The sequence below is a fragment of the Gymnodraco acuticeps genome, unplaced genomic scaffold (assembly GCF_902827175.1).
Source record: "Gymnodraco acuticeps unplaced genomic scaffold, fGymAcu1.1, whole genome shotgun sequence".
NCBI lineage: Eukaryota > Metazoa > Chordata > Actinopteri > Perciformes > Bathydraconidae > Gymnodraco > Gymnodraco acuticeps.
In genome coordinates this window covers 102043-119460 of record NW_022992234.1, presented here as the reverse complement: position 1 = coordinate 119460, position 17418 = coordinate 102043, and the positions used below count along the sequence as shown (strand labels likewise).

The 17418-nt window shown below is 42.3% G+C and overlaps 2 protein-coding genes across 2 annotated transcripts in view; one reads left to right on the top strand and one right to left on the bottom strand.

Moving 5' to 3' along the window:
* LOC117539891 (B-cell receptor CD22-like) overlaps positions 1 to 17418 on the top strand; it is an 82806-nt gene that overhangs the window by 33376 nt on the left and 32012 nt on the right. The gene's annotated exons all lie outside the window — the stretch shown is intronic.
* Positions 11426 to 17206, bottom strand: LOC117539890 (B-cell receptor CD22-like). Its single transcript, XM_034206244.1, has 7 exons — positions 17175 to 17206; positions 17018 to 17097; positions 15559 to 15915; positions 15245 to 15442; positions 14763 to 15119; positions 14431 to 14658; positions 11426 to 11832 (listed from the first exon to the last, which is right to left on the bottom strand). The coding sequence occupies exons 2-7, from the start codon at positions 17085 to 17087 to the stop codon at positions 11426 to 11428; spliced, it is 1617 nt and encodes a 538-aa protein (XP_034062135.1). The 5' UTR covers positions 17088 to 17097; positions 17175 to 17206.

The following is a 17418-nucleotide window of genomic DNA, read 5'->3' as shown; positions in this document are numbered from 1 at the left end:
TCCCCCTTTTTATCTCCTTCTCCAGAGATAAACTTAGACAAGGCATTTTGAAATATACCCACTGTCATTCTTTTCTACTGTGTCCGTAAATCCATCCGAAGCTGGTATTTAGAGTACTTGAAACCTTCATGGAGACAGAACACCACTTTCCATGGCAGTGAAGGAACCATGAGGGGGTAGCTGAGTGCTAGAATCATCAGCCCCCCCCCCCCCCCTCGGAGGAATAGCCCACAAGGACAGCTAATAGGGAGGGGGAGATGCAGCTTTCCCTTCACGGGTAGAACTGATCAGAGCGAAGTAGACTCCTCTGCTGCGCCGTCCCCTGTGCCGTCCTGGCTTGCCGTGTCTTTGTCTCCCAATCCGCTGACAGCAGCTTCTGGGCTGCCTGCTAGAGAGATGTCTTCCTCCTCCTCGTCCTCCGGCCCGCTGATGGCGGCTTCCGGGTCGATGCTGTAGAGATGTCTCCAGGGTCCTGCTCCTCCAGTCTGCTGCTTCCGAAGTAGTCCACGTCTGCCAAGGCCACGTCCGTCCTGATGTCGTCCCCTGGTCCTAGTAGGTGGTTTCCCCGCCGCACACTGGCTCCCGTGGTACGAGCTGTCCCCCTTTTCTCCCAGGCAGACGGCATAAGAGGTCCGCTGGGTCACTCGGTCGGGGTCGGAGAGCCTGGGGTTGAGCCACTTTGTCCTGATGACTTTCAGCCAGACGAACTCTGCTGTCGGCCTCGTGCTCCTCGGGTCCCCCTTTTGGCGCCAGTGACCTGTGTGGAGAAATCTGATACAACTCCCTCAAGCCTACGCTCAGCTGTTTTGACCCACTTGGAGCCTGTTGGTGGGGTGTCTTGAAACAACAGCCGTCTGTGAACAGGTTTTCCAAATTAATTGTAGACCTCCTATCTGCCAGTGCAGCTTCAGAATCTTAATACTTGGATTGTGCCAACTAAATAAGAACCTCAACATCTTTAGGTAAACTAAATAACATATTTCAATAGCTCTGAATTTCTGACAAGCCTCCGTGTTTATTTTTAAATGAAATCCTATTTAAAATCCAAATATAATATGAACTGCTAATGTTTCTGGTAAAGAAACACACTAATGTTATGGATTAAAGTCTATGGCTTTTACTCCTTTACCAGGCTAGTTACATGATGTTGTCTAAATTAAATTCTGTCTCAATACACTACTATGTTTTATCTTTAACTGTAATATGTTCTTTCTACATTTCAAACCTCAGTTACTCTAATGTCTGTTAAAATATTACAAAATTGTTTAACTATCACAGGTCAACTTCTTCGGTTTCACAGTAGCCCCTTGGCCACTGCTTCTTTGTTACCTGTTATAATTCAAATCAATATTTAGAAACATCTCAACATTCATCAAACAGTATCTTATCCCCAGATATGGAGCAGGTTAATTACATTCAATGCTCAATCCTTAAAAGAAAAATTTAAATTGTGTATTTTACAGCCATGTTGACATTTATACATTATACTCACTCCCCCTTTTTACACATGAAATCATGTGTAACAAAAGCCTGTAATGGGAGGGGAACAAAAACTGTCAGGTAATTGGTTAGGGACATAACGAACATTATCATCATTATTTCCACAGTGAACACTTCAGTGAAAAGAAGTGTTCCTCTCCGTCCTTCAGGCCTAAAAGAAACAGAATCTTCAGATTGTAGTTTTACATTTGCAAACCGCCAACTCATGTGAGAGGAAAATATCACATGTGCGGTTTCCCCTTTTTGTGGAATTTTTAGGAAACCTCTCGTTTCCCTTGGAGCTCCAAAATAATATGTTAGTCCAAAAACATGCTTGGTTAGTTATTGTTTTAGAATCATGCAGTTACACTGATCACATGCCGGCATACATTCACACTCACACTGTCTGGTTGTCATGTCAAGTTTGGTCAGGTTCACCCCAGAGTCAGTCATCCACAGTGCCTTGTCAAGTTACACTGTCGGTCAGGGTCAAAGGTCAGTTGGTCTCCGTCTTTTTTGGCCATGTGTCGTGCTCTGCAGAGACTTTGACATTTCAGCATAGGCCAGTATCCTTTGTCTACAAAAATATGTCACGATTTCAACTATAAACTTGTGTACATAACTATTATCTTGAGTCAAAACATTACTAGGATCTGTGTCGCTCTGCATTTCATAGCTCATTATAATTCTGGTCTACTTAAAAAACAATGTTAAAGTCTTTTAGCAGTGTGTGGAACCTTGGGTGTCCGAACATGCAACAATTACTCCCTCCTTTATCAAGGATTTAAAACCGAAGTCTGGTAATAACTATGCCACAATGGTGAAATCAACACTTTAGATTGGAATTTAATATGTGGCTTGGCACTAGCCATTAATACAAACAAAGATTTGTCCTATAGAGTGGTTCCTAACCAATGAGATCACTACTTTATTCACACGTGAATACAAATGTCTTAAAGAATGAATTGTTAACATGATGAAAATATTGAAGAATATGGTTCTACTCTGTCAGTGTGTTTTAGGATGATTATCATTTTACTTTAATAGTTTCCTCTTTACTGCTATTTTTTAATTTACCAAATGATTAATAAATCTTTCTGTCTCTACGTATTTATGAAGTTAATTCAAGTTATTTAAATGTGCGTTTCGTGAATAAGTGTGTTTATGTGTAACTCACTCATTCCCGTTCTCCTTTCCTCCTCCCCTGGTTTTCTCAAGCCGTGACCCCGGCCTCCTCACTTCTAATCGACCATGCCAACTCCTCTGATTCTGTCTTCTCTTCAGTCCATCAGCTGTTGAATCCATCCACTGTAACTTTTGTAGGCAGCCATTGGCCCAGTCACATCTGCAGCCCCATCATGCCACTGTTGTTGCACTCCTCCTTTACAGTCTCTCTGCTGTTTTTATGGAGGGCGGATTCTGCTCTCATGTCTATTGTGCCAAATCTCGCGGCGCAGTTTGGAACTTCATGTCCTGTTTGAGGGACCGATGAGAGTTTGCCTCTTTGTCAGCATGCTGGTTTGGTTCTGGATGCCACAGGTGGAGATAGTTCTGGCTGCAGTCTTGATGTAGTCTTGTTGTTGTTGTTGTTGGTTCAGCTCTGGTTCTCTGTCTGTACGATGGAGAAGGAGGAGTCTCCTGTTGGGTTAGGTCTTTTTGTCTGCTTGGAGGGTCGGGATCAAAGCCTTTCTAACTCAGAGTGGGAGTCCAGGTCTCGGTACACATTACCTATAAGAAGTCTAGCCCACTGATGTTAAATAAATCCAACCCTTTCCACTCTGTCTCTTTCTAATCATACTATCTGTCTTAGTTGTTAAATGCCATGTAAACAACATAATTAATGTCTACTTATGATATTCCAAAAACTCACTCCAAAAATTGTTTCATCCATTGTTACATATTTACCCAACACAACTCTGAAATACTTACATGTTTCCAGCATCACATATTCCACACACTATGAAAGAACATCTCCATATCTTCTCTCATTTTAAATCCCACTGTTACTTCGAACAATAGTAAACCTGCAGAGCACACCAATCGGATCACAGTAATGACATTTGAATCAAGTGTAGGCCTATGTCTTCTTTCTGAACATTTATTTATATTGTCTAAATTTGCAAACAGTTCGAGTGTAAAATGTGTTTTTCACAATGTATTTACACTCTACAGATTCTTGAGTTTACTCATCTCCTGGTGCTGTCGTTGTAAAAAATGTTCAATCCCTTATTGTTTTGTACCAGTTTACCAAAATCAGTTATAATTAATATACTGGGAACGTGCTTCCCGTCTTCAATACCGGCCAGCAATGTAATGATTAAACTCTAAGCTCGCATAAGTTTCAAGGGTGTGATACCCCCTTTCAGCCACTAGATGGCAGCAGCAGAAGTTTCAAGGGTGTGATACCCCCTTTCAGCCACTAGATGGCAGCAGCAGAAGTTTCCAGACAAAGGGAAACGCTCTACCTTGGTTTAATATATAACAGACCTCTGGCTTTAAGCTTTTAGCATTGGTCTGTTATTTAAACCCCAGTTTTAAACGGCGACTCGATCTGATATATCGAGTTTTCAGGTTTTGTCGTGCAGGAATCAAACCTTGCATAACAAACTGCACCATCTCTACGCCACTCAGGAATAATCTACCTGCAGATCCACGCCAAACTGCTCTATTTTACGTCACGCAGGACTTTCGTCTACCTGTCGATCAACGTTTACGTTTTGTATATAACTTTCCTAACATAGTAAAATATGCATTGTATATTCCATTTAAACTATAAAAACACTGTGAAACGCCTACAGACAATCCTAAAGTTTTAGCGTATCCAATTACAGACAGGCGACTTTCATCGTCTGCTTACCTTATTTGCAGAGTTGCAGAATCCTGCTGATTGTCTGAGATGTTTGAAAGCGTCTGAATTCTTCCTCAGCTTCGTTATCTCTAGACGTCGGGGTCACCATTTTGTTAGAGATTTAAAGGGATATCTGATCCGCTTTTCAAATCTCCGCGCGTTCCTATGAAGCTGGTTATAATACAGGAAGGAATCCATATCTACAAAGTAACCTTTAACAATAATCTACTTTAATGGCAATATGACAATGCAATACAATCATTACAATACAACATGATATATTACAGTTATATTGCAATGCTTAAGGAGTAATGCCGGCTTACTCCTGCACTCGTTCGCATACTGCAGAGCTACTTTCACCCGAGGGCAGCATGTGAAGAAGAGGCCGAACGCCAGGGATCCACCGGATATATACCAGAGTAAGAAGGAGGGGTTTGGTGTTAGGTCAGCTGGTCATCTTTTCAGGTCATCTCCTTGGGAGACGCAACGCAGCAGGAAACGCAGCAGGAAACCAAACAGGCTCACTTTACAACAAAAGGTCTCAAGGCCTGCATACCTACACCTCCCCCACAGAGCAATAAAACCCTGTTTACTCCAACCAGCCCAGAATGTTTATAGCCATTTGTAGTCCTTACATTTATGAAAGGATAAAACAGAGAAATCAATATAAAACACAAACACAGGTATTGTTTGAACAGTATTCACTTAACTGCTACTATTGATAAGCACCAGAGAAACCCAAGGGACCTCTCTTAATATCACAAACACGGTAGCTAGATCTAAGTTGAATGCAAATCAGGACATGCTCTCACCTTCCCCCATCTTCCTTTGTCCTCAAAACACATGTCAACAGGCCCCAAATCCAGCTCACAGTTTTACCCAAATTATTCCCATTTTAAGCTTATCCATAGTTTGCTAACATGAATAAATACAAATATAACTCTACAAGTGCCACAGTGACGCATCCTAAAACTCGGAAGTAAACTCCTTCCGGTTCCTTCGACAAAAAGCAATGCAATTTCTCCATAGGATTTTGGAAAATAGCTGAACTAAGGTTTGTGGTTGAGACACATTTAAGAGACGGATCACGTTTTGTTCAGCTGGATAATATCATGTTTACCCTACTTTCATAATTTTCTTATCATAAATCTATCAATCATAAATCTATCGATTATATTTATGATTAGAAAATTATAAAAGTAGGGTAGACGTGGAGATTATCCGGCTGAACAAAACGTGACCTGTCTCTTAAACGTGTGTCAACCACAGACCTTATTTCGAACTATTTTCCAAAATCCTATGGAGAAATTGCATTGCTTTTTGTCGAAGGAACCATGGATGTATAATAAGAACTGGATACAGCGTGGGAGGCGGGGCCTCATTCATTCCTATGAGAGTTGCTCAATGGCGCATGATGACAAAATGGCCCAACTTTTGAGAGAGTGAAACGTCACAGATTACCCGGCATGCCTGAGAAGTACCCGTATGTGTACTCATAGAGCATGCGCAACTTTAACCACACCGCCCAAAAGGCTCGTTTACATTAAGCACGTGAATTTGCGTACACGTAACAGCACCGCATGTTCATGACAGCATGGTACTGGATTTATATTAACGAGGCGGCAGTTAGCAGCTAGCGGCTAGCTAGTCAATTATGCTAAGTTACACATCAATCGTTACGTACTTTTATATTACGCTGACATCAGGATCTAGTGATATCCAAGCAACAGAGCTTCATTTAGCATGATACTTGTATGGGTTGTACATGAAACCACTTGGTAATATATAAAAATGTATATATTGAAGCCTGTTATGATCAATTGTGAGTTAAAACTTTATCTAAAAAGTAAAGCTGATGATGGATTACTGTGGTGGAGTTAAAATAACAATAGCCTATTTCTGTTTGAAATGTGATGGAGTAAAAGGATAGTAACTGATTATTCATGTTAGCCCACAAGTAACTAAAACAATTGCAAGTGCAATAAGAAGCTACAGGAACGTTAATCTACGTCGGTAATATTAACTTTATTTAATACAACATTTACGGTACAAGATTTACATCATACAGCCCATGTAGTATAATATTTTACAAATGATGAATTACAGCAAACATGTGCAATATATCCATTATTACAGCTCCGTGGGCTGGCAGTAAGGCGATATGGTCCGTTGTTATTCCATGGGTAAAGAGAAACTCATGTAGTACTGAACACGTAACATGAACGTGCCGGGCAGCGCGGTCCCGTGGGTTAGATGCGCGTTCATAATGCAGAGGGAAATAACTCTCAGAATAACGTTATTAGCACATTTTTACAACTTGAGGAACGAATGTTTTTAATAAGGGCTATACAAACGTTCATACTGGGTAGTTTATTTAATTTAAAAAAAATTATCCAACGAGTTACAGACCACTCTTTCCCCATGTAAGTCAATGGGAAAAAGTGTTTCCGGGCCCAGCAACCTAAAGGAAGTGTAGTACCGCCGTTTGACCAGCACGAATATTCTCATCAGACTCCGGCGCACTTCCTGGGGGCTTGGAAGGAACCCATGTGCAGCTTACTTCCGGGTTTTAGGACGCGTCACTCTGGCACTCTATACTTGACAAATATATTATCGTTTCATAAAATAACAAGCTAACATATCATTCCAAAATTAACAACAGAGGGAAAATCCAGCACCCTGTTTAAAAGGAAATTGTTAAACATTTGTAATGCAGTTTAGCTGGAACAGAATAAGTCTTGCTGGCTGCCTTGGAGTTGTGAAGCACATCAAATAACCACATTAAATAACCTTAAGGTGGAACCCAGACAGGGAAGGGAACCACATCTCTATATTGTGCCCTGAAGCAATTTGTTTCGCAGTCCATGAGCCCGAGCAGAGCAGGTGCCTCCCCCAATGTCCATGATTACCTTCTGAATGACCTCAAAGGTATTTTTCAGTCCCTTAGGTTAATCAATGTTGAGGCTGTAAAGTATGCCCATCAGCACAGCAAAGCCGGTTGGTACATCTCGCAGCTTGCGCAAAACAATGCGCCCCTCCAGGATCACAGCAACATCCGCAATATTCCTTGGTAGGGCTGCCGGCTCCCGTTCTTCTGTGACGATCAGTACGCCAACATCCACTCCGTTTACAGCTGCCGCCTCCTCTGAGTCAGTGACCTGAATTATATCAGAAAACATTGAATAACTAATCAATCAATCAACAACTTTATTAATCCCGCGAGGGGCAATTGGTTGTGAGCAGCTTATGTCATGTACAGGGAGGAACATACAGGAAGAAAAACACACAGATAGATACACCCGGGGGCAGAGATGTGGATCATTCCAATTTACACGATAAGTAGTTTCATAGCATCACAATAAATAAATAGTCAAGTTAAAAAACCTACCAAGAATTTATAAGTTTGAGTGCAGAGGGGATGAATGATTTTGAAAAGCGATTAGTCTAGTAGAGCAGGTAGAGGCAGAGCATATCTACGCCCTGATGGCAACAGATGAAATTCATCTGCAAGAACATGGCCTGATTGGTTGACCTCCAACTGCATTCCATATGAAAAACGTTTCGTAAAAGATAAAATCATACTTTATTCAGCAGTGCTTGCTTTACTGTTTGAAAGTCATCACATGAATGCATTGTAATAAATGGTTCGGCTGCATTCAATATTACACATCTGGCGTAGTTCTTTATTTATCTACAGAGATCGGGCCTCAGAATAGACCGGAAACTATTCTTTATTAACGACTAGACCTCTGGGTCATGTTAAGACCATCTTTTCTGTGTTGCTGTGGGTTTTTTCCATCGCTTTTGTGTTACAAATATCAAAACAATAACTAAATATATCCGTCGTAAACTAAACCGGAAACAGCAGTATATTTTATTTTGGTAACACTGTAAACTTGACAGCTTTTTAACCCTGCACCTCCTACTGGTTAAAGCACGTTATTACACGTTTAGAGTAATTGCAATGCAGGTAGATTGTGTTGCTTTTTAATGTGTCTGGGTGGAAGAGCCACCTGCTGCATGGAGCTCTCTGGGTCTCTGTGAGTCTCACACCCCGCTTCTCTCTGGGTACTCTCTCCCTCTATTCACACCACTTTCCCCTGCCTTTCAGAGACTTATTGCTGGGTAGAAAAGCCTTGTGCATCACCCTGGATCTCTGCCTATGTGCCTGAGTCTGAGACCCTGCTAAGAGCGGTGACTCTGCTGTACTTATCTTCTTGTACATTTCATGAGTTAAATGTGGACGAAATGGACAGTTTCCTGTCCATATGACCGGCTGTTTGTGCAGTCAAATGTGCATTTGAATTAAAACAGTTTAATGCACTTCTAACACTCATGTACCCACGATTCAAGCTCCTTTCCTGGGTTATAACGTGAGATGAAGCAGCCTGTTCTCTGGGTGCAAGAGCCATGTGCTGCAAGGAGCTCTCTGGGTGCACTCTGTGGGTCTCACAACCTGCTTCTCCGGGGTGCTGGAGAGTCATTTTCAGGCTCCTCTCCACAGTTGTCCCCCTAAAAATGATTTTTAATCATTATTTTGCATTTAAATGATTTATGTTATCATTAACATGGTTCCCAAACACAATGCACATAGTCTGGAGCTCACTGGGGTCCTGCATATGCTTTAATCAGGCGTTTTAACACTTTTTTCCATGAAAATTATTTTTATTCACTATCATGGGGCTATATAAATCAAATTCCGGGTAATTCGGAGCACAATTGTACCTTTTACTATTTAAATGTATTTGTATTATATATTTTCGGGCTATAAAAGTGACATTTCTGGGTGACTTTGTCAGTTTATGGAGCTTAGCCCACAAATCCTGGAGGTTCCAGGCCGAATTTGGGAGCTCATAGGCGGCCTGCCATGCATCCATTCCATCCCGTGGAAAGAAGAAAAAAGTAAAGAAAACGGTCAATTATATCTTAAAATAATCATAAATGAAGTTTGAAAAAACGACTAAGTGCCAACAGAGAAGGGCCTCAAAAAAGCTCAACCTGTCGGCGATTCCGGCCGAAGCCACGGACACTTTTCGACTTCCCCGTTGCAACTTACAACGGGGAGGAAACCAAGCCTCCCCTTCTCCGTCAAAAAAATTCATTCATCCATTTCAGACTACTGTCCGCACGAAATCGGAAACCCAGTTTTTGAGAGGACTCAGAAAAAAAACGGCTGTCTCACTTCATGGAGGAATGTGTCCGCTCCATGTGCACTCTGGCTCGGATTAATTTGTTGCCTAGAGACCCCCCAGCATGGTTCTTACCAAACTTTAAGTTTTTGAACTGGTCTCTGGAGGAATGTAAGGGGAGTTTGAGGGGACACTATCCGCACTATGAGGCACTATTTTCGGATACATTTTTATCACTTTTAGCCCTTTTTTATGGTTCTCCAAAAAGTTAACTCAGACTTTTTCTGACTCTGGAGGAATGCAAGGGGAGTCGACAGGGGACTCTACCCGCATTATGAGGCACTATTTTCGGACACTTTTTTACATTTTCACCCCTTTTGCCTGGTTCTTTTTATTTATAATTTTTTTTCCGGTTTTGGCCCGTTTCACCCGATTCCTTCTACCGGGGGCACTGCCCGGTCCCGGGTGCCCCCCCAAGGCCTTTGTCCAGCCGTTCACCCCCCCCCAACTCACCCGTACATTAACGGATTTTGTCCATTTTGCTCCTCTGACCTCACTGATCGAATGGCAAACGCGACCCGCCATCAGAGGGTCTTCTCCCCCGGTCCACGTGCCGGTGCTCTGGCGGTCGGTTCCTCCAAACTGCGGGTTCGACTCTGATGGCCGGGAGGGTGTGCTGCGTGGGGGTAACCCTGCGTGTCTCTTACCTCCCGGGCCGACCGATATGAAGCGTTGCCAAGACGAACCGTCTGACTCAGGGGTCCCACCACGGGTTCCGCAGCGGGGTGGAAGTTCCACCTCCCCACTCTAAACTACATGGAGTGAAATGTGATGTTTTTAGGCTCTCGCTGTTTTAAATAGACTTAACTGGCTCTGTCAGCCAGGATAGTTATTAACCAAGGTACTGATGAGGATTTTTCAAAGTTATTTATTATGTGGAATTTAAAAAACACAATTTGACTAGACTTTTGTCATATCAACAACTCTGCATATAACAAATAAGCATGTACACATAGTTGAAGCAGTAATGTAGAGCACCTGACCATCGGCTGGTCTTAACGATAAATCATGTTTGACACCTCGACATGATTCACTTCAAGCTGACAGCAGCACATTCTTCTTTACCTACAAGCTGCTGCTGACAACTCACAATAAAAAACTTTAAGAGTTGAACGTGAATATATCCACTTTGCACACATCCTGCACAGCCTCGCTCTCCAGAGGGACATTTCAACGTCCTTCTTCTTTGTTTCCATCAGGTGAGCGTCTGAAGACAATCACAGAGACTTTGTGTGAAGTTACAGCTGGAACTGTGACTCTACATGTGGAGTGGGCCTGTTTGATCTGATGCAGGAGGCTCTAACCTGACTGGACTTCACACCATGTCTTCCTGCTCCTCTGTGTCTTCTGTCTGTGCTGCAGTGTGTGAGTCGTTCTGATACTCAGGATCAGAGTCCAACTGATGAAGAGAGAGAAGACACAATTAGACCCTCGTTCATGAAACCCGTATATACTTAAAGATTTTATAAAACATTTTTCATATTTTAAAGTTGATGCTAATTATTTTGTGGCTAAATTCATTACTGGTTTCAACTCAGGAAGTTGTCTTTAAACACAAGTTCTCTTCACATTGCATTTATGAGCCACAGTATAGCTTTGAGGAAGGGGACATTTTGTCAATAGGTCTGCTCTCTCTCACCTCTATCTCTTCAGGTTCAGGTGCTTCAGTGGTGGAGCGCAGAGCTTTCTTCTTCCTGGATTAAGGACAACAACAAATACAGATTTTATTTCATAACAGTAAACTAAAACACGAAAGAAGGATGTTTAAACTGATGAATTTATATTGCTGTACCTCATCCACAGACTCAGGAGAAACACAGAGATCAGAATCAAGACCCCCAGAGTCGTCCCGATGATATTCACTATCATTGTTGAACTCCCTAGAAACATGAACACATATGTGATACTTCTAACTGCTTGATTGATACATCACATAGTCAGTGTGATCCACCTCTGACACCATGGAGGATCCTCCCTGAACACTGACATGTTGAATATGCTTGGGTTGCTTCATATTACAAAGTGAATCAGGTCTGGTGAATGTGGAGAACTTACCTGCTACACTAATCAGATGAAAGGTGGAGTTACTACGTCCTAACTTGTTCTGGGCTCCACAGGAATAACTCCCACTGTGTTCAGCTCTGAAGTCAGTGATGTTGAAGATCTGTCCTGAAGCTTTTGGAGAGTCTTCATCCTCCTTGTACCAGGTGTAGTTAGCTGCTGGGTTAGCATCACTGCTACAGGTCAGAGTCACTGAACTGCCCTCCTCTATCTCAGCAGAGGGACTCACTGACACAGAGGGAAGCTTTGGAGCATCTGGAGGAAGGGTATGGAAATGGAAAGTATTTCAAATATTAAAACATGTTATCACACATGATTGAATTGACTTTTTTTCTGTATTATTGATATATTGTGAGATCCTTGTGTTAGATTCCTGTAAACTGGCAGCCAATAACAAGAGTCTTTATTTATCTTTTTTACATCAATGACCCCACACATTCTTCTCCTTTTATTACAAGGCTTAGTTGAAAACTCGATTCTGATTGGTGAATTTGGATATTTCAGAGGCTGTTAATACTCGCTAACAGAACGCTGCTAAGGATAACATGATTGTTGTTAAGGAGGATCAAGGGACTATGTGCAGTCATATCAATCCGCAGAAAGAAGTCCGGTCGATTTAACGTCAGCCGTGGACAGCAAACATTTTCTCCATCATAAAACACAGAGTACTTTTTGAATAGTCATATTTATATTTGTTGAGAGCACTGGGCAGTTTAAAAGACACTGTGAACAGTGACTTGGACATCATTTGTAAACACTTGTCACACTTAACATGTTTGACTTATTGCAAGCTAATGTTCTTGTAGGACACTTGTTGTTTGTATCTTTATTGTTGTCTGCACTTATTGTTAGTCGCTTGTATGAAAATTAAATTGATGTAATGAACTTTAGAAGACCTCGGTGACTCCAGTATGTCTGAATTTGTCATTGTATTGTAATGTCAGTGTGTATTTATTACACACTTTGAAAAAAAGGTTGATGATATTCGCTCTTCTTTTTCTGACTCACCTCTACTCACCGCTGGGTCACCAGACCCTCCTTTCACCCACACACTGACCTCCTTTTCCCCTCTCTCTCCAAGTGAGGTTCTTACCCTCATTACCTCTGCCCGCCCTACCACCTGTCCTCTGGACCCTATCCCTTCAAACCTCCTTCAGACTATCGCTCCTGATATTCTACCGTTTCTCACCCATTTCATCAACACTTCTCTAACTTCTGGTCACTTTCCAAACAGTCTCAAGGAGGCAAGAGTAAACCCTCTCCTAAAGAAACCCACTCTCAACCCGTCTGATGTTATAAACTACAGGCCTGTCTCTCTCCTCCCGTTCCTGTCTAAATCACTTGAACGCGCTGTCTTTAAACAACTCTCCTGTTATCTCCATCAGAACAACCTTCTGGATCCGCACCAGTCTGGTTTCAAGGCAGGTCACTCCACAGAAACTGCCCTCCTTGCTGTCACTGAGGAACTGCACACTGCCAAAACTGCATCCCTCTCCTCTGTCATTATCCTGTTGGACCTGTCTGCTGCATTCGACACGGTGAATCATCAGATCCTCCTTCGCACTCTCCAAAAACTTGGAGTTTCAGGCTCTGCACTTTCCCTCCTCACCTCATACCTGAAAGACCGTACCTACAGGGTGACTTGGAGAGGGTCCGAGTCCGACCCTTGTCAATTAACTACAGGGGTCCCTCAGGGCTCTGTTCTTGGTCCCCTCCTCTTCTCCTTGTCCACAAACTCGCTCGGATCAGTCATTAGCCCGCATGGTTTTTCTTACCACTGCTACGCTGACGACACCCAATTAATTCTGTCCTTCCCCCGCTCAGAGACCCAGGTCGTCGCACGCATCTCTGCTTGTCTAGCTGACATCTCTCAGTGGATGTCTGCTCACCACCTCAAGCTCAACCTTGACAAGACTGAGCTGCTCTTCCTCCCGGGAAAAGATTGTCCCACTCTTGACCTAACAATCAACATCGGCACCTCTGTTGTTTCCCCGACTCAGACTGCAAGGAATCTGGGTGTGACCCTAGATAACAACCTGTCCTTCACTGCAAACATCGCTGCTACAACCCGTTGCTGCAGATACACGCTTTACAACATCAGGAAGATACGTCCCCAGCTGACCCAGAAAGCGACGCAGCTTCTGGTCCAGGCTCTCGTCATCTCACGCCTAGACTACTGCAACTCCCTCCTGGCTGGTCTACCTGCATGTGCCATCCGACCTCTGCAGCTCATCCAGAATGCAGCGGCTCGCCTGGTCTTCAACCTTCCTAAATTCTCCCACACCACTCCGCTCCTCCGCTCCCTTCACTGGCTTCCGGTAACTGCTAGAATCCACTTCAAGACAATGGTACTTGCTTACCATGCTGCGAATGGATCTGGCCCTTCCTACATCCAGGACATGGTTAAACCGTACACCCCAGCACGTGCACTCCGCTCTGCATCAGCCAAACGGCTCGCTGCGCCCTCGCTGCGAAGGGGACCCAAGTTCCCATCAGCAAAAACACGTGGGTTTGCTATCCTGGCTCCAAAATGGTGGAATGAGCTCCCCATTGACATCAGGACAGCAGATAGCTTACACACCTTCCGGCACAGACTGAAAACTCATCTCTTTCGACTCCACTTCGAGCGATAGAACTATTAACAAAGCACTTATATACTAATAAAGGGCTGGCTTATCTAAAGCCAGTTGAGTAGCACTTGAAATGTTTTTGCTCTATGAAGCCCAATGTACTTATATGATTCTGTTTTCTTCAAGGTTGTGTCTTCCTGGTCGAACGCACTTATTGTAAGTCGCTTTGGATAAAAGCGTCAGCTAAATGCAATGTAATGTAATGTAATATTAGTAAACTTACACAATGCAGGAGATTGGAAGTCTTCATGTCCTTCAAAAGCACAAGAGATGTTGTCTCTGGGCTGAAACAAGCCTTTATAAGAAGATATCACCGTTGCTTTGATTTTCTCTCCGTTCTTGAACCAGACGTAGTTCAGAGAACCAGCTGGACTGCAGCTGCTGTGACACTTCAGCTCTGCCTCAGTAGAATAGTTGTAGACCTTTGCTCTGATCACCTGCACCTGGAGAGCTGGACGTTAGAACAAGAAACAATAGTATAGCAAAAGGTCTGAAAGTAGGTCAGTAAGCAATACTGTGTACTGTGTATTTACATCAGTGAGTGTTGATCAGTACCTGTGACAGTCAGAGTGGTACCAGGTAAATCACTCCTCCATTCAAAGCTTGGTGTTTTGAATTTGAAGAGATACTGAGCTGAATCTGAGTCTCTCAGGTCAGAGATCCTCAGAGTGGAGCGTCCTCTCTCTGTCTCAAGGATCTGAACACGACCTGCATACTGGGAGTCTTCACTAAGGTCCTCAGGTTGAGAGGGATTCTGTCCCTGATGACTACGCTCAGGACTGAACCAGAACTTAGAATTAACATTGTCTTCAAAGCTGCTGTACGTGCAGGAAATGTCCACTGATGATCCTTTGGGGGCGCAGATGCTTCTCTCTGTGTAAGTCACTCTGTTGCAGGTTTGACCTCTGACACCTGAAAAATAAAAACATATTTTTTTCAGCAATAATTTGAACAGGAGTAAAAAATGACCAATATAGTTCAATATAAAACGCCACTAGATGTTTATGTGGTAATATAAGTCTTTGGAGTAAACTCACACACTGGAGGAGAGGGAAAGTCCTCATGTCCCTTCAAAGCACAGGAATAACTGTCTGCCTTGTTCGGGTTGCTTATATAATAAGATGTTTCTCCCTGGATTAGTTGTCCGTTCTTGTACCAGATGTAGGAAGGAATATAAGATTGATAACAACTGTTCTGACAAGACAGCCAGTATATATCTGATATGACCTGGAGATCTGGATTTATAAAGGAACAGGAATTGTATTTAAGACAAAAACTATAAAAACACATGCATATTATTATTATATCCAAGACATTAATAAATAATTAACATATCATTGAGAATTGTTACTTGTGACGGACAAAGTGACGCCAGTCGAACCATCATATTTTCCATCTGCTTGGTTTGTTGTGAACCTGAACCAGTACTCAGCTGAGTCGCTCTCTGTCAGGTTTCTGATTCTCAGAGTGCAGGTGTTGTTTTCACAGAGATCCTCTACACGACCTGCGTACTCTGAGTCTGTTTTCACATCTACAGGTTCAGCATCTTTCCATTTAGTGAACCAGAATGTTTTCTGTGCTGTGTTTACACTTCCTTTCAATGTAGATGGGTATGTGTAGCTGCATCTTATCTCCACTGTTGATCCGTTCACTGCACAGATCTCAGTAGAAGAGTAAGTCACTCCCCAGCCATACTGACCCTGAACCACTGAAACACAGAGCACATCAGAAACTAGAAAGTTAATGACTTAAATTAACAATTAGTTAATAAGAAGTCAATCAAACTACACATGTGTTAATGGAGTTAATGTAACCAGAACAAGCTTCAAGATCAAATTATCAGCAGACATTATAAAAATGTTCCTGAACATGAATCTAACTAACTAGAGCTGAACTGAAAATAAGAATCATATCATGTATTTATCATAGTTGAGTTTCTGAAGAGATGCAAGAGAAGAGGAGCACATGTACGTCAGCTGTTAATTCCTTTTAAGGCAGTTTATAACTGCTGCCAATACTAATGTATGACTTTGTTCTTTCTGAATTAAACCGGGTAGAACAGAAGTCAAAACACAAGGTGTCAACATGCCTGCATGAACATTACAAGATTAGGAATACTTTTAATTATACAAGTCTGTGCTTTTCTTGTCCAGTTCCCTCTCTGTTTGCTCTGTGGTCAGGTTGCTGCTGAGGTCAGTGTGAACAATAACAATGAATGCAGAGCACTGAGGCGTGAGCAGCTTCTGTCTGATATACAGATTAGAAAAAGAAGAAGACTGCTTTAAACTCAGAGCGTGGAAATATAACACTGAGGTCAGAGAGGAGAGAAGGAACTAGAAGGGTTTGGTGCAGAGGTATGATCGATAAGAGTTGAGTCAATATGTTTTGACTTAGAATAAGAATATCTCTCTAAATCACTTCAACTTAATAAAAACAGAGCTGGAGATTCTTGAAGTCGTCTTAAGAAAAAAACAAAGCAAAATGTTTTCAGAGAGAGGATGGAACAGTACACTATATTCTCATTTTAACGCTTGTTAAAGTGATAAGCAAACTGATATTTGATGCAGATGATTGGAGCAAAGGACAGCGGCAACGCACGACAAGATCTTCAGAATATCCATCAAAAAAACTAGTGACGTCTTTGAGTTTCTACAATTCTACACACAATTACATTTTAAATGTTTCTGCTAGGTTTGACTTTTACACAAATCCATCCCACTTATTCCCACATGAGACCTGGTTTAACAAGTCCCACATTTCCCAGAATCCCCTCTGTTCATGTGATGAATGTAAGTGTAGAAGTACAGTACCTGACACAGAGAGCAGGAAGACAACTAATCCACTCGCTGCTGCAGTTAGACTCATAGCTGCTCCTCTCATCTCTGTGAGACTATAAAACATGTCAGATTAAATAATGTTCACAGGAGGTTTACAGAATCATTACATCAATAAACTCTTTCTACTCACAGTGAAGGAGGAACGATGTGTTCAAAGATGCCTTTCCTCTGTCGCCAATGAGCAGAAAACGGATATCAGGCTGTTGAAAATAGATTTACTTCCTCTTTAGATTATGAATATGCATGATGAGCCAAATGCCAGTTAACATCCCCAGAACTTAAATACATGCATAATGAATCAAAGGACAGGACAGAGCTAGGCAGGGCAGAAAAAACACAATGATACCCGTTTAACAGAATCAAAAATCAAAAAG